This window comes from Miniopterus schreibersii (genome assembly GCF_964146895.1).
Source record: "Miniopterus schreibersii genome assembly, chromosome: 11".
In the NCBI taxonomy this organism is placed as follows: Eukaryota; Metazoa; Chordata; class Mammalia; order Chiroptera; family Miniopteridae; genus Miniopterus; species Miniopterus schreibersii.
Window position 1 is genome coordinate 5971873 of NC_138111.1, and position 20167 is coordinate 5992039.

The window sequence follows — 20167 nt, forward strand, 5'->3', positions numbered from 1 at the left end:
TTATGAGAAATTTAACCTGTTGTAGTTCTCACTTCCTTAGCTGAAAATGTGCAGCACATTAACGGATGCAGCTTGGAAGGGTGTCCTAGATAATACCTTCCTGCTTCTAGTGACATGATTTTCTACCAAAATAAAACCTCTGAAAGAAATTTTAAAACTCCCCTCCATGGCCTGTTCTGGTCCATATTAAATATGTCCTCTCTGTCCATCTTCGCGGCTCATTTTGAAAACCTTCCTGGAGAAGGCTGCCACTGCCCTACAGAGCAGTTTTGAGAGCTTTCCCCCGGCCGCCCTGAATTACCGAGAGGGAGTAGCTCTAATGAGAGGAGGGTCCACACACTGGACAGAGGCCGGGCACAGAGCAGGGGCTCAATGGCTGTTGATGGAAAGCTCTGTGTGCCCAGATCTTGGCAACCTCTTCAGTTGTCACTGGGTGCACTGTGCAGTCAACACCAGCAGCAGCTTCTAACACAAAGGGCCATGAATGTGAAAAGAGCAGGCCCCAGCTCTGGGCCCCACCCTATGCTGCCCTCAGTACCACCCAGGGGGCCAAGGACAGTGCCAGAGACAAATAAAAACCGGTGACAACTCTGCATCCTGGAGCAGCCTCAGAGAGAGAAAACTGTCCTATGAGAAAAACCAAGACAGATATAAACGGAACATCTGCTCTCAGTGACCCTTTCCCCCTCTAACTGCCTTTCATCCGATAAGCTGCAGAGACTGCGTGCTAGTGATGGGAACCAGGCTGAACTGCATGGGGTGTTCCTAGGGCTGTGGGATGCACTCAAAGCAGCCATGTTTCAAAACCCTCCCCGCTCCTCTCTCCCTCCCCAGGCCCTCTGGCCCCTTGGCTTCCAGCACAAAGAATGTGATTAGAGGGGATTCGCCCGAGCTCCAAGGGGGATCTTTGTACTTCTCCAGGTCCCCAGTGTCTGGCCCACTGCCTGGCACAGAGTAGACCTGCGTAAACGTTTGTTGCATTAATGAAGATATTTGCACATATTTGGATCTTACTAGCTACGTCCCGATAGCATCCTCGCAAGAGCCGAGGCCGGCTGCCCGCTGACATTCTCCCTGGTAAGTTCCTGGTCACTGTTCCATCAGTCCAGACAGTTCTGGCTCAAGAGGCAGGCCCTGCTGTATGCACACCAAAACCTGTTCTCTTTTCCTCTTGGGCTGTGGCCAGACTGCATTTCCTGGCCACTCTTGCAGCAAATGTGACCATATGACTGCATTCTGTCCAAGAGAATATGGGCAGAAGTGACGTGGGCCACTTCCACGCACATCCCACAGGGATACTTCCTCCCTCCCCAGTGCCAGCAGGTGGGGAGGACTATAAGGATCCACAGAAAGGCAGAGCTTCAAGATGGAAAAAACCTGGGTCTCTGAATGACCAAGTGGAAGCCCACACTTCCAAGAACATCTGTATTAGAGTATGATGGGAGCAAGAAATGGACATTTCGGGAAGCACATAGAGTTTGGGTTCACCTGCTAAAGCCTTTGTGTTACCTGAACTAATACAGAAGTCGGCATCTCACAATGGGGTGCTATCATAGCAACAACCTAAAATGTGGACTGGTTTAGTAGGCAGACAGCAGCCAGTGTGGAAACTGATCTCTGAGGCTGAAAGATGGAGACTTATGTTATAAAGTAGCAAAATATGTGGTAAAACTTACACCTACAGTCATTTAGAAGGTGGGCCTGTGTCTTCTGAGCCGGCAGCTCTAGGGAAGGTGGCTGGACAGGTCAGAGCAATGCCGGCTCCTGCTGGCTGACCCCAGCAAGGTTTGTGACAAGGAAGAGATAAGCCCAGGCAAGAGCTGGATGGGTGTCAAGTAAAGACAGAAGGGAACAGAGTCTAGAGACTAAGGGCCGCATAGGCTTGAGAAATCACTCTGTTTCTGAACCCCAAACAGTAAGAGTCTGGCCGGTGAAATGTGGGTCAAGATGATGGGCACCTCTTCCAGACCTGTTCCATCGATTTCCCGTGAATCATCGCTGCTCTCTTTTCTCAGCCACTGGCTGAATGGAGAGGGCCATGAAGGCCAAGAGGGATGAACCAAGGATGAGCCTTGGTCCCTAAATAACCCCACAGAAGATCCCAAGTAGAAATACCCTCACTGGGCTATGATATGAGTGAGAAATAACTGTTTTTGTTTTAAGTCACTAAGATTCAGGGTTTACTTATTATAACATGTGATTTTATCTTGTTTTATTTATTGATTTTAGAGAGGAAGAGGGGGAGGGGGAGGGGGAGGGGGAGGGGGAGGGGGAGGGGGAGGGGGAGGGGGAGGGGGAGGGGGAGGGGGAGGGAGAGGGAGAGGGAGAGGGAGAGGGAGAGGGAGAGGGAGAGGGAGAGGGAGAGGGAGAGGGAGAGGGAGAGGGAGAGGGAGACATCGATTTGTTGTTCCACTTATTTATGCATTCATTGGTTGATTTTTGTCTGTGCCCTGACCCGGGATCAAACCCGCAACCTTCCTGTGCCGGGAAAACACTCTAACCAGCTGAGTTACCTGGCCAGGGCCAGGCGATTTTATCTTAATTGGCAGAACTCTCTACAAGTAACAAAGTAGTGTGGGAATGACTACCACAATAAAGGTCCTCATAGTGCCGGTGAGCGAAAGAAATGCTGGGCAACAGTGTTCATTAGCTTCAGAGTCCATCAGAGTCCCCCGAGCCCAGGTGGGGGTGGGGTGGGGGGGGTAGGCATTCTAAAAATGCCGAGTCCCTGGCCCTGTTCCCAGAGGCTGTGACTCAGCATGTCTGTGGCTTTAACAAGCAGCCGGGGAATTCAGGTGCAGGTGGCCCACAGACAATGTTTTCAAAAACACTGATCTTCCAGGTGCCTCTGGAACCTGGGAAACCTGTTAGCATCCAGTAGCACATTCACGGGAAAGTACAAGGCTTGATCAAGTGTCTAGGAATGGGAGGGGGTGGAATACAGACAGGCCTGAAGGATGTGCTTCAGTCAGATACAGGCTCCTAACGCCGCTGGGTCTTCATTCCCTGTTTATAAAATGTGGTTGGTATTTTGTATCACCTCCTTAAGAGGGTTATAAAGAATAAATTACAAAGAGCAGACAAGAGTTTACTCTAAGCACAATGTCTATCACAGGAAAACTACTCAATAAATGTTAGCTATTATTATTACCCGTATTATCACTATGAATTCTTCTCAGGTTGTTAGAGGGAGCCCTGGGAAGGGGTGTTCAACATAAATGATTACTAACTTTTTAAGAGTTTGAAGTAAGATGCTTCTTTCCCTCCTGCAGCATAAAGGGAGGCCTGGGGGCACGCAGCAGGCTTCCTGGGGCAGGGCTAGGGCAGCACCACAGCTCAGCAGACATCTCCCTAAAGTGCTGGCCTGGCCGTGTGATCTCGCCAGGAAAATACCTGGGACCAAGGCAGGTGCAAAAATGCACCAGAGAGTTCAAGTTCTTCATATGCAGTGTGCTCTAGGTTCTAAATAAAACACCTTGGTTTTAGCAAATGAATGCATGATGCTGGATCGCACTTCACAAGCATGAACAGAGCCAAGGACCTTCAACTGAAATTTCTAAATATGGCCCAGGATGGAAGCAAAGATGTCCAGCTCCATGCAGAGGCTAGGAAAATTGCCATTACAGAATAAGTCAGATTCCTGGAAAGCAAGACAACCCCCTTCAAAGAGTCAGTCATGGAAACTGAGTAAGGAAAAAGAAGGGAGCTGCAACTCAATACCAGTCCTGACTCAGCTCGCCCATAGGTTAGACTGACCCTAGAGACTGGCCAGGCCCTGTTAACGCGGGCCTCGGTCATTCCCAGCCCTGCTGGAAGAGCTGAAGCCAACAGCAACGCGGGCCTCGGTCATTCCCAGCCCTGCTGGAAGAGCTGAAGCCAACAACAAGAACGGGGACTCTTCCTGGACCAGCAGAGGATCTGAGAAACACCAGGAAGTTTTTCAGAAGCAGAGCTTAATGTCAGGAGAGCCAGACAATGCCTCAGCCCCCTTGATAAGCAGGTAGTAATAGACAGATGGAAGAGTCCCCCTATTTGAGGGACAGAGAAGGTAAAAAATGTGCCAGACTACAGATTCAGGCTCAGAGGGAGCCCAGTACCTAACAGCAGGATCTAGAACAGCTTATTGTGCAAAGGGGACCAGTTGTCTCTCCTTCCATAGGTGACACAGAAAAACAGAGATGCCAGTAATTTCTAATGATGAAATGGAAGATCTTCTGGCCTCTTTTGAAGATATTTAACACCAGATTTAAGAGGCTGGGAAGTGAGCTGGAAGATTTCTAGAGTAGAAGGGTCTCAGGGAATTGGAGCCCTTGATTCCTGACATGCAGTCACCACAGAACCCAGCAATTGTACTCTTGGACATTTATCCCAGAGAAATGAAAATGTATATTCACAAAAACTTGCACACAAAGTTAATAGCAGCTCTATTCACGATAGCCCCCAACTGGAAAAGGCCCTGATGCCCTTCAAAGGGCAAAGTTAAATTGTGGTGCATCAATACCACAGAATATTACTTAGCAATTTAAAGGAACTAATTACTGATACAAGCAACAGCTTGGATAAATCTCCAGGGAATTATGCTGAGTGAAAAAAAGGTTGCGTAGTGTATGACTCCATTTATGTAACATTCCTGACATGACAACATTACAGAGGGAAGGGGGATGTAGGTGTGGTTATAAAGGGGGTGGTGCCCTGGCCAGTCTGGCTCAGTGGTTGGAGCCTTGATTCTGGTCATGGGCACACACCTCAGTTGCAGGCTCCATCTCCAGCCCCAGGCGGGGCGCATGCAGGAGGCAACCAATCGATGTGTCTCTCACATTGATGTTTCTCTCTCTCTCTCTCTCTCTCCCCTTCCACTCTCTCTGAAAAGTAGTGGAAAAAATATCCTTGGGTGAGGGTTAAAACAATTTTTTTGTAAAGGAGGGGCGGTGATGGAGCCCTTCTGCGTCTTGTCTGTGGTGGCGGCTGAATGAGCTGACACGCATGGCAACATGGCAAGCAGAATGGAAGACCTAAGACCAACGGGCTGTGTCAATGACATTACCATTGGGGGAAACTGGGCGAGGGTACATAGTGTCTCTTTGTGCTATTTCTTATAACTTCATATGAATCTATGATTCTCTCAAAATAAAAAGTTTAACTTAAAAAACTATATCCAAGTAAAAATTCTTTCACTCATTCAATAAGCAATTACTTTCACTCGTTTAATAGGGTACCAAGTGCTAAACATGAGATGTGTGGCCCCTGCTGTGAGCGCGTAAGTGCCGTGGGAAAATACAAAGTGCACGGGACTTCCCAGGAACAAAAATATTGTGCAAGTAAAGAACACCTGTGTATAGCAAACCTGGTAAATTGTCAGACAGCCTCTTTGCGCTCCCTTCATAAGTAGCATATGCAGTCTTGGGGGGGGGGTGCCCTCAGCAGAAGCCGGGGAGGTCCGCCACGCGCTCCTCATCTCAAGACCCACCATCCAGAAAGCTGGGAACCGCCATCTACAAAATGACTCCTGCAAAGGGTAATGTCTGCTCCCTCCCTCCCTACGTGGGCCTCAGTGACCTTGGCTTCTCCTTTCCTGTACGGTCAAGGTGGTAGAGGTTTCCAGCTCAGAGTATAATTTGGTTTGGGAAGCATTGCTCACAGGAGACCCACACATGCATAATGTCAAAATGTTCAGCAGAAACTTACTTAAGGAAAAAATATCAGCAGGCAACATATGTTGCCGCATACCTCCTACCACCTGCAGATTTCACTGCTTGGGGAAATCCTTCCAGAGTCCGTCTCCCCAGGTCACTGAGATTCATTCACAAGTTCTGCCTCCAACAGCACCCAGACTCTGAAGGGAGGCATGTTATCCAGGCTGGGTGCTTCTGAACTGTGCCCCAGGCAGCAAGAACCCTAGAGAACACCAAGGTCACTCGGCCCCAGCTGCTGAGTGCGTATTCTCTATCAGATACTTGAAAAACAGCTGTCCGGGCTCCACGTGCGCAGTTATCAGTGATCACACAGTGTGCCCCAAAGCCCTGCACCCTTCCTGTCAAACAGTTTTCTCCTATGCTGAGTGACATCCATCACACCTTAATTTCCACCAGCTGCTCCTACATCATCGTCCTTCCAGTTTTTCTTAATTTCTCCACTGTCACTTACATACCCCCGGCCCCCATCTAACCGGGCCCACCCTCCTCTCCCCCTCAGCACTCCAGCCACACTGCCTTTCTCTCTTTTCCTTCAGCTTGCTAAGCTCCTTCTAGTCTTAGGACCTGGAAAGCTCTCTCCACAGTCCTTCTTCTTCCAGACCCCGCCCCCAATTCCCAGACTAGAATTTACAAAGAGTATTGGATTGACATAGGTCTCCCCACTAGAATACGAGCTCCACAATGGCAGGTGCCTTACTGGTTTTGTCCAATGCAAAATTCTTAGCACCTAACATAATACTTGGCACAGAGTTAGCTCTTAGTGGGGTTTTTTTGAATGACAGATGGGTGGATGGATGGGTGGATGGGTAGGTGGATGAAAGGTAGCCAGCCCTTTGGGACAATATAAAACAACTTAAGATTACTTCTATAGGAAAGCTCTTCAAATAAATATCTGAGGAATCATCATAATGTCTCCTAGGGTTTTTCTTCTTTAGAGGCCAAGTGTGACACAGGAGGGCGGGGTGAGTTACACTGCCTAGGTACCTAGAGAAGGGGCAGGGCAAACACAACTACTCTGCAAGTTCCTCTAGGATCGGGCCTGGAGAGACACCCATGCACTCACAATTCTACTGCCGGCTGTTGCATATTCATGATATCTGTTTTTGAGCAGACATAAAAATACTGTAAATGTTGCCTTAGGTTAATCTCAAAAAATTTCAGAGGTTAATACAATGCCAGTAATATGAGCAAACAAAGACATGTGGTAGGAGCCATCACAACAAACAAATCGTGACACCATTCACCAGCCACTAGTTCCTGACGAAGCTCACATTTCCTGCCTAGTAACTAGTACCTTTTAATAAACAGGTAATACAATCGAGTGCAACTGGCTGACACTACAGCATCAAAAAGTAAATCAGCAGCACGTGTCAAACTCAGCCAACTGCATACTTAAGATTCTTGCCATTTATGGCATGTAAATTATAGCTTAACAAGAATTTATTTTAAAATGCTATACAGAAGTCTGACCCTAAACTTAAATAAAGTAATATCTATATGTACACAGAAATTACAGGTACATAAGCGTTGCCTGATGTTTACCTCGCTTGGTCTAGCCCCCCACCAACTCACTGCCTCATCTTAGGCAAGAAACAGCTCCTTCATGGGCCATCAGATCTACAACTGTAAAATGGGGCTTCATTAACAAATTAATTCAACAAATACTGATAACCATGGTAACTTCCCCATAGAGCTGTTGGTTTTAATGAAAAAATACATATGAAGCACTTAGCATAATAACTACTTGAATAAATAGAGGTTATGCATCTACACCTCTCATTAGGAAGAAAATGTGTGTATGTGCTTAGAAAACAACATAAAGAAGAAATAAAGGCTCTTAGTCAAAAGTTAGGGGCAAGCTAGAATTTTCCATAATCAAGAGTTTTCTCATTTTAGGAACATAGCTGTGGGGGAAGAAAAAACTTTTCTTCTACCCTATTAGGTTCTATGACTGGAGCCTGTGAATTCAAATGACAAAGATAGGCTAACAGGAGAAAAGGCATACAAATTTTATTTTTAATTTTACTTGCACAAGGGCTCCACAGAAAAGCGAACCCAAAGAAGCAGTTAGACTCAGGGGCTTATGTACCATTTTAACAAAGGGTGACAATTGTGGAGAAATGAGTAGATGAGAGAAAAGGGATGTGTGGCTTCTCAGAGAGGTAAATCATGAGAAGGTAAATACACGGGGGAAACTAATGGTCTACAAGGGTTATTCAGTAAGGTGTGTGCATGAAGACTCATCTTGGTGTCTCTGTCTCTGCTGATAGTGTTGCTCCCCTCTTCTTGGTACAGGAGAGGGGAGGGGGCACCTTTACGAAAGGAAATTTCTGCCCTGCTCTTTGGCAGATAGGGGAAGGACAAAGATGCCGTCCTGTGTCTGCTTTTTAATCAATTGCCTTCAGCTCAAAATAATCCTTAGGCCAAAGTGGCACTTTTTAGGTGGCATATTCTGATCCCCTTCATAGCCAGTACCAATATGTGAAAAATTTTTAGTCTCAAACATAAAAATAAATGCTTATGGAACTGACTGAATTTCGCCTTGAGGTAACCCAGGAGAGAGGGAAGGCTCAAGCTACTTTTTATTTTTATTTTTTGTTAACCCTCACCCAAGGATATTTTTTCCATTGATTTTTAGAGAGAGTGGAAGGGAGGGAGGGAGAGGGAGGGAGAGAGAAAGGGGGGGAACATCTATGTGAGACACATGGATTGGTTCCCTCCCCAGTGCGCACCGACTAGGATCAGAGACTGAACATGCAACCCAGGTTTGCGTCCTTGACCGGGAATTGAACCCTCGGCCCTTCAGCGCACAAGCTGGCACTCTAACCACTTAGCCACACTGGCCAGGGCTACTTTTTAATGATTTTTGTACTGTATTATAATTTTTTGGAACAATTTAGATCCACTCCATGCTTATCTGTGCTGTTTCCCTCCAAGCACATTCAGAGCACGTAGTAGAAGAAAAGCAGCTTACTCAGTGCTTTTAAGGTCAAACTATATTTTTGAAAGATTTTCTGAAATTTTTACTTCACTCAGCTACTCTGATTCTGAGATAGTCTAAGAAAATGAGACTATGAAACCATGGGTGAGGGAGAGTGATGAGGGAAGAGGAGGGGGGTGCTCTTTAAAGAAAGCGAAATAATAGGTAAACCAAACATAGAAATATAGGAGGCAAAGTACTTTAAGTAAGAGCATTTCTTACTAGAGGGCATGACAAGAAACAGCCAGCCTGTCTCCATGGCCAAAATGAGGTTTATAAAAATGAGTGTTGGCTGATGTGAATTTAGGGCAGGAGAGACTGAACCAATTCTTTTTGTCTCTTAAAAGCCATGATTAAAAGAGTAATAATATCTTGTCGCTATTTATAGTATGTCCTTATGATGTTCTGTACTGTACTTTGAGATGGGGTGAGCACCAAAAATGGGTTGCTGGCCCATAAGGACTGTAAAATTTGAAAGAATAGAAACTTGAGTCGTCAAAGGAATACAATTCTTAGTAATGGCATAACCTCCTGGAGGAAAAATTATTGCTTTTAGCAGCTATCCCTCCAGGGGATGTTGAGCTCAGTGGGGAGTAGGGCATTTGCAGCTTCTGTTCCCAGCAAAGAGCCAGGATGTCCTGGCAGAGTGAGGCCATACTCCTCCTCTGTAACTCCACGTCACCCTTGCATGGTGAAGATCTACATTCCTCTCCCTTCAATCAGGCCACCTCCTTCCCTGGGGACCTCACTGTTCCTGCACCTCTGTGCTAACGACTCTCCAAAACAAATCTCCAACTTGGCTTTTTCTGTACAACCGCAAACTCAGACCTCTAGCTGCTAGACATAGTTTCATGGACACCCAAGCAGCCCCTAAAACATGATCTGGCCCAAATCACACTCGCTCCCACTGCTGCATTCATGTCACTCAAGGTACTGAGTCCAGAGTCATCTCTGTGTTCTCTCACATCCAACATCTAATCAGTCACCGGGCCGTTACTGCTGCCTGCACAGTACTGCTTTCAAAAGTTGAAGGTTTGTACCTGTGTATTTGTATTTCATTCTTTGAAGAGATAACACACCCACTTGGTTCAAACCAAAAGGTTTGTACAGGGCAAACCCTCCCCTCTCCCGCCCTCTCAGCCCCTCAGTTCCTGTCACCACCATCAACTTGGATTATTTATTGCGTATCTCCCAGAGGTGCTGGGTGCACTTACAAAGAGAGAGAGAGAAATACATATCCCCTCCCCCCTTTTCTTTACACAAAGGGCAGCAAACCATACACAATTCCACTCCTTGTTTTTGTTATTTTTTAATTTCATGTATCTTGGTGATGTTTCAAACTCAGTACCAAAAAGCTCCCATATTCTTTCCTATGGCCACATAGTATTCCATGGAGTATCTCTGCTCTATTACCCTGGCATCTCTGCTCTATTACCCTTACCTTGCACCCAACAAATATATTTAGTGAGCGCTTTCTACATGCCAGATACTATGTTAAGACAGGGTAGAACAGGATAATCAGAACCAACAAATCCAAACAAACCTCTCCTAACCAGACCCACACAGATCCCTGCCTGTCTCACAGTTGTTGGAGCTTTGGGAGCTTATCAATAAATCAAACCACTCCTGTCTCTGTGTTGGAATCGATTGGGAATTAGTGACAGTAGTTGGGCATATGGAAATCAAAATATAAATTTCTTTACTGTCAGAGTTTCATTAGCAAACTGAGCCTAAGAGCCAAATGCACTTCCAACCAGTCCCCAGGCCCCAAGCTTAGACCTGGAACAGACCATGGTGGGGGAGTCTGCTCTGTAGAGGGGCAGACACTTGCCTGCATGGTGCCAGGGGAATTGCTGTGTCAGCCTCCACTGTCAATCTCCAATAGGGGAGACCAAGGCAGATGTGCCTCCACATCTGTCTCTGAAAGACTCAGGTGTGTTTTCTACATGGAAAGAGGAGAGGAGATAACACACAGCTCTGTGGGCAGCCAGATCCTGAACAAATCTCTTAACCCGTTTTGGACTCCAGCTTCCTTATCTGTAAAACGAAGCTAACAGTAGTTACCTCATCGGGTTATTTTGTGAAGACTAAATAAGCAAACACATTTAGGTTGTTTGCACAGGCGCCTGATATGCAAACAATCAATAAATATTTGTTCAATGAATGAGTTAATGAATGAGTGGCCCACAGAATGGCAGTTCTTAAAGTCATCTTTCTAGCACGGTTTCCAGAGAACCCAACATTGGCAGCCGCCAATCACAAGGGCAGTCCTGCCCCTAACCAGATTCACCAATAGGGCTCAGAATGCACCACCAGGGGCTGCTTCTGCTGCTTCTCATAGGCTCTGCTACAGTTCTGCCCGCCCCTTTGAGCTCGTCATCCGCGCAATGCACTGTGGGGCTGGTAGTCTAGAGAAGCAGTGGTGGGGGCTGGACCACTATGAGAACTATGGTGCTCAGAGGAAGGGAGAGCGCCTCTTCTCCATACCCCACCTTTGGTATATAGAGCCCTGGCACCCCTTCTCTCCCTTGCAGCGTGCCAGGGCTGCCCAGGACTCTGGTTACCAGTGGCCTACAAAAAACAGGAGCATTCTCAGAAAATTCAGTATTCACTGGAATTTGAGATTTGTTTAAAATCAAGGAAACATTCATTACCCATAGTCTCATAAACTGACCTAAGGGGCCATTTCTGGAAAGTATGGTGGTAGCTCTGAAAAGACAGTGGTGACTCCAGGCTTACCCTAGTTTCCCTGAAGAATCCACGATAGAACTAGCAATTAGAAATTTACCCCAACTTCGGGAACCTTGTCTATTTCAAACTGCATTATCTTTTAACATCATAAAAGCTATCAATGGCTCCCCACTGCCTAAGATACAAAGTTCCGACCTCTTAGTGTTATAAGGTGCTTTGTAACTTTTTTTTTATCAATTTATGTGCATTCACATGTTTTAAAACAGCCTTTCTCAACATTTGCTGCACATACAAATCACCTGGGAGTTTTATAAAATATTGGTATTTGTGTCCCACCCTCGACCTTGGAGTCCTGGAGGGATGGTGCAGGCTTCTGTATGTTTTTAAAGCTCCCAGGGGGACTCTCATGTGCAGCTGGGGTTGAGAACCACTTGTTTAATGCCTATCAACTCTGTGGGAACATCCTCTCATGGATCTGAGGCTTAGCTCTGCATTTTCCTCTGTTTAAAGTGGCCTTCTTTGCCCTTTCCTGCCTGGCGATGCTCATCTGCCTGGTTAAGCTCAACTGCTACCGCTTTCCTGCTCTGTCCTCCAGTGATTACTTACTCCTACAGCAGTGGATACAGGCTTCTTTCCTAGCGGCACTGGAATTATTTGGGTACTTATGTCCCCCTGGAAAGGCTGTAAGTTCCCTGAGAAGAAGAGTTGAGAAGAGTCCTCTCTTACCCACTCCAGAACCACTGACTCAGAATCTCTGGGGCTGGGCCTCAGGCATCAGCTGTTTCTTAAGCCCCACAAGCGATTGTGATCCATGCCCCTGGTAAGGATTAGCTTCACAGAAGCACTGGGTACTGTGAGCATCGGTAAATATTTGTTGCGTTGAATTGATGAAGCATCTCATTTGCTTTTAAGTCAATCCTATCGTCGCACCTAGTTGCCTCTGACTGCCCTGGAGAGCTCAGCGCCCTGTCTTGCACTACCTACTTCAATCATTGACTCATCCATCCCTCCAGCAAATATTACTGCACACCATAGCAAAGCCCTGGGGATCGGGGGTAAACAGGAAAACACGGCTGCCACCCTACAGGGCTTGGAATCTATGCCTGTATTAGTTACAGTATAGTTATTACCATTTCTTCTGAATAATATTGGATTCCCTCTCCCAGATACTACTTGATATTCAAGGGTAAGGAAATCTTTTATTCTCTTATATTCCCAGTATGTTGCTGGCACATAGATAGCATTCTGTAACTGTTTACTAAATCAAGGCAACACATTTCATAGAATTACAAATAGTTAGCATTGATTTGTGTGGTTATTCGATTAGTGGCTATCGGTCCCATGAGCTGTAAATCCCCCGAACACAGGAAGTGAATCTGTTTTGCTCACTATGCTGATGTGGGGCCTGGCTGAGTAGGTGCTCGATGGATATTGCTAAGTAAACAAATAAACACATGAATAAGACATCATTAAGAACAAAATGAGATATCCCAACCCAATACCCACTCCTTCTCCCTCCCTATGCTCCTCCCAAAGGGTAATTTTCTTCCCAAGCATTGAGGGATTTCAAGTTCCAGTGAGCGCGAGCACTAACAGATGATGCTTCTTTTACTTACTTACAGGTTGACCTGGGACTCGACTTCAGGGTCTTTTGTTGGCCATGTCTGAAGGGGCTGGATGCGAAAGGAGAGAGATGATTTTGCTTTCCACAGGAGGGTCTGTGCGGCCTGACCCCCACAGGACCCCTTCGGCAGCGGATCCATCGGCGGGCCTGGAGGCTGAAGCGCTGCGCTGAAGGAGTTGGGAAAGGCACTGAGAACGGAGAAGGGGAATGACAGGCCCACCGCTGCCCGATGCTGGTCTCCTGCCCAGAGGCCAGCCCCATTAGTAAGTTCTGGGCGGGACGCCAAGGCCCTCACAAGGCGCAGGTGGCCCACCAAGACTTCACCACGCCCTTACTGCAGGAGCATGCTGGGGAGAGGCAGGCCCGGCCGAATCCTACTGCGCCCCTCGGCCGTGAGTGGTCATCCACCCACAATGTCAATCAGGGGGTCTCCAGGAAAAGGACAGTGAGCATTTAAAGCACCGCACCCTTACTCAGGAAAAGGCAACACTCTCCCAATGGGAGGCAGCTACATCCAGAGTGCTTTTGGGGAAGAACTATGGTGGAGCTTCATGGCCATCGCTGTGTTAGTCTAGGGGAGCTTAGATTGTCTCCTAATTTCCTATTAAATTTTCCAAGAAAAACCATGAGAGGGCTTACACTGGCAACAGCACTTAGACAAAGAGGCCCAAACCCACATTGCAGGAGGAATGGCACGAGGCACGTAGGCAGTGGACACTTGCTGAATCATTGCATGGATCGCTCGTGGGAATACACTGAGAGGTGCATCCCTGAAGTCTGCCTGCTCCTTTCTCTGGCCACAGACAGACATGCAAACAAAACCCAGTGACTTAGAAACAGAAAAATAAAAAGCACCCTTAGATAACACTTTGATCAAAAGGGACTCTTTATAATGTCTTTTTAATTTTTTTATTGAATTTATTGGGATGACATTAGTTAATAAAATGATACAGGTTTCAAGCATATGATTCTATAAACCATCATCCATATGCTGTACTATGTGTTCACCACCCCAGGTGAAGCCTCCTTCCATCACCGTTTATCCCCCCTTTCCTGTCCCCCTTTCCCTCTGGTAATCACCATACTCTTCTCTTTGTCTTAGGAGATTTTTTTTCTTAATCCCTTCACCTTTTCACCCAGTTCTCCAATCCTGTTCCCCTCTGACGGCTTACATTCTGTCTTTCAGTTTATTTTAATCTTGAACCACTAAGATTATTTCATTGTCTTAGCATGTTGTTTTCTAGCCCTTTAATCTTTAAATTTTGTTTAAAAACACTTAAATGCTAGTTCTTTTCAACCTTTCTATTTAATTTTATCTTTTCCCCATAACTTTACCCCTAGTTTCTTAATTCTTTTTTATACTTCATCTAATTCTTTAGCTTCATTTTCTAACTGTTCAGGTTCTGTCTCATCGCTGTTAACTTTAACCCTTTTTCTCATTTCTGTTATCTTTCCTAGTCTTAACTTCCTAATTTAAAAAATGAACATTCCTCTAATCTTCTGACATATTTTATCTTTATTGCCTCACTATATGAAATATTCAGCAGTTGAAGAACCCCTTGGAAAGATGGCAGGGTAAGTGCTCATTTGCACAACTCCTCAGAACTCATGGGAATAGGCAAAAGCAGCCCAACGTTTGGAGAAACTTATTGAAACACGAAAATGGCCGAACTCCATGCTCTAACCCTGAAGATCTGTGTATACATAGAGTGTGGACAAACCGAAAGCAAACACCGAGGCTACCTCTAACGGACCGCGAGGGAAAGGACAGGGCGCTCTCGAGGCCTCGCAGTGCGCCTCTGGAGCGTGAGCACTGCGGGCAGGGGCAGGGCGGGGCAGGAGCATTCTGCTCCCTCTTTCCTCACTGCCCCCGCTCTCGGATACAGAGGGAGGCCTAGTCTGAGAAAGGCTGAAGAAGAGAAGAAAAAGTACATCTGAGCCGCCATCTGAACCTCCTGAATGATAGATATTAACCAAAAGCATATATGCATCCACAAAAAGAAGGCCCATGAATTGGGAAATCACACTGACTCGGCCCTCTTTGGAGGGACCTGTTTGCCCTGAAGTATGTGTGTGTGTATGTGTGCGGGGGTGCTGAAAATTCAAGGGAAATCCTGCCATAGGGTCACCCACACCACAGGCACAGGGGACTCTGCAGATGGCAGGGAAAGCCTGGGGAGGGAGTCAAAACAGATGGCACGTTCCCACAGCCTCTGTACCTTCTCGCCTCCCGAGAAGCGTCAAGACCAGAGCTGTAGCTCCAGCTCCGAAAGAGAAGCTTCGCGGTTGCTCAGATAAAAGGGAAGGGGGTCAAGGTGAACCTACCCGTGTTATTAATAGGCAACCCCAGACCCAGGCGGAGCTGCTTCGATTTGAAGATGAGCATGTGGGACTAAACTAGCACAGACCTAGGAAATAAGGTTTGCAAAGGCAGATGGAGAGCACAGGTCAGAAGATTTTTAACGGAGCAGATGAACAATATGACAGCTTTGTTTTCTCAAGAAAGAACAAGAACTCTCTCAAAACAAAAGATCAAATAATACAAGACAGACTTCACAAGGCTCCAGGATAAACTGCCAGCATGTGCCAGAAGGCTTATTCACAGAGCGGAGGTGCTTTCTGGGAGGGCAGGGGGCCCGAGGAGAGGAAACCCTGGCATCCGGGAGTGGATCTCTTGGGTAGGGTGCCTGCGTGCGTGCGTGTGTGTGTGTGTGTGTGTGTGGTGGGGAGGGGGCAGGTGTTATTACACTGGGGACAGCCCTCAGAAGCCACAGTTTACAGTTTTCTCTTCTGTTGTGACTCCTGAGCCTTCGAGTGGCAGGAGCCCTCTCCTTCACAGTGAGCCCTCTGCTGATGGCCACGCGACCATCAAGAGCTCCAGAGGGGGCCTGGCAGCTGTGGTGGCCCGGCCAGGCCTGCTGAGGCCCAGCGACACGGGGAGCAACAGACCACGAACACAGCTGTGGCACACAGGCCGAATCAAACGCTGGTAGGTAGACCCATGAATGAAGCAAAGTGGCATAAAAGGCAGCAAGGTCTCAGTTCTGGCTCCTCCCACGTTGCTCGTTCTCCCTCGGTGCAGGCAGCATTGACCATCGAGTTTCAGCCGTAATTCCTAATTCTACGAGGAACGGGAAACTTCTGGGAGGCATACCCACTCCCTTGCAGTTTTGATCTTGTACACTGTTCCTTTCTCAGACTGTTGGCTGCAAACGATCTTAAACCAAGCGCAAATCATCCTTCTTGCCCATCTTCAAACCGAGATCAGCTTTGGGGTCTGAGCTGGCTCAGCAGCCAGGGGAGCAGCAGTCCCCCGTACAGCAGGGGGCAGTGGGAAGACAAATTCCCTCTGTCCCCGAATCTAAACTGTCCCCTCCCACACACAGTCACTCCTCGTCCTGTTCCACTGTAGCACTCAGCACAATCGAAGTCACCCTAGTTATGAGTTTTCTAGTGGCTCATTGTCGGCCCTCGTCCACTAGAAGGTCAGCTCTATGGGAGTGGGAGCCCCGTCTGGTCTGTTCTTGGTGGATCCCCGTGCCTGGCACACAGAGTGCTCAGTACATATCTGTCGAGTGGATAAGTGACTATGTGAATGCCGAAAATGTGAGGAAAAGAGTCATTTGTAATAGGGAGACTGTCAGGCTGCTTTGGCCCTTCTTGAATGAGGTCACCGGTGGCTTTGGGCAGACCACTGTGAGGCATGCTTGATTTGCCAGTCTCTGACGGCCAGATGCTTTGTGAGGACTGACAAGTGCACGGAGAACACCAGACGATGCACCTGTAGAACACCTTTCCCCCATCAGGTCTGATCAAGGGCAACGATACTAGAAAATACTGGCTGGAAGCTCTTTGGAAGACACTTTCCTCTCTGGCCATAAAGAGTAAGATGGGTAGTTATATCCTAACTTCCAGTTGAGCTAAAACCATGGAATCACTGTCACTAAGGTTAGAAAGCCGACTTCAAGGGTCTACCAGAGGCTTGGTTTCCCATTTTTACCTCTTTGCCCACTAAAGCAGCTAGAGATTGGCGTGCTAGGTATGCGGCAGCCCGCCAGTACACAGGAACCTTCCCTGGTACGCTACCAGCTTTTGATCAATGTGTCTAGTTTATCTTTGCTATACTGCAGAAAGATGCTGTTTGTGGCAGATACTGTGGGACGACTTGCTCAGTCCCATTTCAGTCCCATTCCAGCGTGCAAAGTTTGGAAAGCTAAAATGTAAATTGGCCTAACCTCCTTTGCAGTTCCAAGGTCTGGCCGTGATTTAGATTCCACAGATTGGATGCACCCAAGAGAGACTCTGATTTGGAACGGAGCCAAGGCAGATCCAGAGAGAGGATCCGGGGCGTCATTTGGCTTTTGCAGGTCATGACAGAGCCGCCGTGGTTCTGGGGGCAGCAGTGGCAGCTGTGGGGCTCAGAGCAGAGTCGGGAGTGTGGCTCTGCAGTTAGTGGAGGTGGCAGCAGCTTCCGGATTGGTTAGTTTCTTGTTATGAAGTGGCAGCTTTCTTATTCCGAAGACCATAGTGGTTCTGGGGGCGCGGAGCTGCTCCTGGGAGCTCGCAGACTAGAGTCTGCTGTCCAGCCCTGCCAGCAACTTTGTAAGCACTTAATTCCCCGTATCACTGTCCAATCTCATCTGCTTATAGGAGGCAGAGTGGATTCTGTTGTAGGCAACAGATGACTGACGGAGAGTGATTGTGACGCCTGTCAGATTGGATTTTGAGCTTGCCAGTTTACATGACCCTGTGCAGAGGGTAGAGCAGGGCACAACTTCCTTCTGGTGGGTGCAACAGTATAACTTCCAGAGGGCAGTGAAAAGAGGCTGTGTGCGTCTATGGGAATACACAGGAATGCTGCCATCTGAGTGTAAAGGAGCTTGATCAAGACGCTGAGCATTCTGCTCCAACAGCAAGGCAGTGCTGAAGGGCAGCACGGAACTGCACGTTAACTGCGGGTGTTCTGAGGTCACTGCTGCACTGGAGAGTGGCTGCATCACTCTCATGGACCTGCTAACGTCGCTCCAGTCTTGTCGCGTGTGCCACCAAAACTGTTGGAACAATTCTGCGTGTTGCCGAAAACACCAAAAAGTTAAGAAACGCTCGTCTACCCTCTAGATGCTTTCACATCTCCAGTAATAAAAATTTTACTGCATCCTGAAGTAAGCCACGCTGCTGGGGAGCACTGAATGCTGGGAGGTACTTTCATGCACTGAGTCCAAGACTGTTTATTACCCCTGATTCCTGCCGCGATTTTAGGTCTAGCCGAGGGCCATACACAGTGGGCCTAATTCCTTTTTCATGACACTTTTTTAAATGTAGGACAACAGCTATTATATCCTCTGTGAATTTCCTCTTTTTCAAGTAAAATACCCCCTCCACTACTGAAATATTTTCTCTTTACTGGATCATTCCCATCAGATATAAACATCTTTATAAAACAAAAGCAATAAAGAAACAAAACAAAATCAAACCAAACGAACAATTTTTCAACTCACATCCCTTCCGTCCCTGCAGAGTTGACGACACTCAGCTTGCAATTCCTCGCCTTTCGTGAGCTCTGGAAGCCAGGCCGGCGAGCCTGACAACCATCCTCACTCTTCCCAGAAGCAGCTCTGTCAAAGGCCACTAGTGACCACGTGACACTAAACCCAATGGCCAATTCTTCATGCTTCATTTTGTTTGACCTATCAGCAACGATTGACATGGAAAAATCATTCCCTCTCTGTTTTTTAACTCTTTATGTATACTAATTTCCTCAAAAAAATTTTTACTGACATCATGTATCCATGACACAATGGCTTCATGTAAGTCTCAAAGTCTAAATTTCACTTGGGATTTCTATGAACAGTTAACCAAGTCCATCAAATCAGAGTCCTTCTTCCTGGCTCACAAAGTTTATTTACTGATTCCCTTTTCCTAAGGACTCCTGTTATCTGCACCCCCTTTTTTTACCTTTCCCTACTTCACTGTGATTCACAGTCACATTAAAGAGCAAAACAAAAACCTCAAACATTTCCTACCTGGAGGTCCACACCTGCACTGTCCAACATGGCAGTCACAAACTACTTAACATGCGACCAGTCTGAACTGAGGTGTTGTAAGTGCAACATACACACCAGGTTTCAGACAGTACAGAAAAAAAGGTAAATTATCTTCATTATTTTTAACATTGCTCCTAGCTCTAGAGACAACCAGATGCGTGGTCCTTGTTTTCCCACACCTCCACACCTGCGCACAGCTTTAGATTCCCCCCCACCCCACCCCACCCCACCCCAGGAAAACCAGCAGTGAGCCTCACGATAGAGGCCAAGTCCCTTATAACTTTCTGACAGCATTATATTTCTCAGACTCCATCTCTGTTCAGATCTTCAGCTCTGGAAACCAGACAACGAAACATAATTTCTCATATTAACCTTCCAAAGCAAAGCTAATTTGACTACTGTCTTCCTCCAAGAAAAGAAGCTGGTTTGTATTAACTTAACCTCTTAGTGAGCCATAAAAGATGGTTTTTTTCCTTCTCATAGGAGAACAGACATAATATGAAAATTAATTTTCTTCTGTGGGCCTAAGTGCCCATTATGTCAGCCCGAAACAAGACAGCTCTTCATAGTCCTTCCCAGGAAGTCTGCTGTTTCTCCAAAAGGAAACTGACGGCAGCAGATTTGTGATTAAATACGTACGGCCTGACACAAACAAAAAATAATGGCAGAATGTGCAAGAATGAAGACTATGGAAACAGCTCACATTAAAATACTTGTTTACAAAAGTACCTGGAAAAAATGTGTCTCCTGGAAAAAAACAAAACAATACAAAACAAGAATCTAAGAATCTATGAGTCAGGAGAAACAGAAGGAAGGAGAAAAGAAGGCAACACAGTGCATAAGTGGTAACTGTTGTCTTCTGTCGCTGGCTGGCCTGGAAAACCAGATTCAGGAACAAGAAAGCATTTATCTTGGCATCAGATTTGTTCTCACAGGCGTGGGTTATGTGCATTACTAATAAGGGAGCCACTATGTAGGATGCAATATTTGGGAAAGTAGAAAATCTGTTGTTTTCATTTGTAATTCACAATATTCTGTCTATGTAGGGTTCTGCACCCACTGTAGCTAAACATAGTAAGCATAATTTAACCACTCAACTAAGGTAGTCTTTTATGATAAGAACTTAAAAACAATA

At 46.6% G+C, this 20167-nt stretch overlaps 1 protein-coding gene across 3 annotated transcripts in view; it reads right to left on the bottom strand.

The window, feature by feature from the left end:
• GARNL3 (GTPase activating Rap/RanGAP domain like 3) overlaps positions 1-20167 on the bottom strand; it is a 94450-nt gene that overhangs the window by 68400 nt on the left and 5883 nt on the right. For 2 of the 3 annotated variants that reach the window (XM_081151354.1, XM_081151352.1), the window contains exon 2: positions 12981-13155. Coding sequence is in view for 1 of the 3 variants with exons in the window: in XM_081151351.1 (XP_081007477.1) it covers positions 12985-13155 (171 nt within the window). In the remaining 2 variants the exon portion in view is untranslated. The remainder of the gene's footprint in view (positions 1-12980; positions 13156-20167) is intronic. The other variant, XM_081151351.1, reaches the window with a different exon arrangement.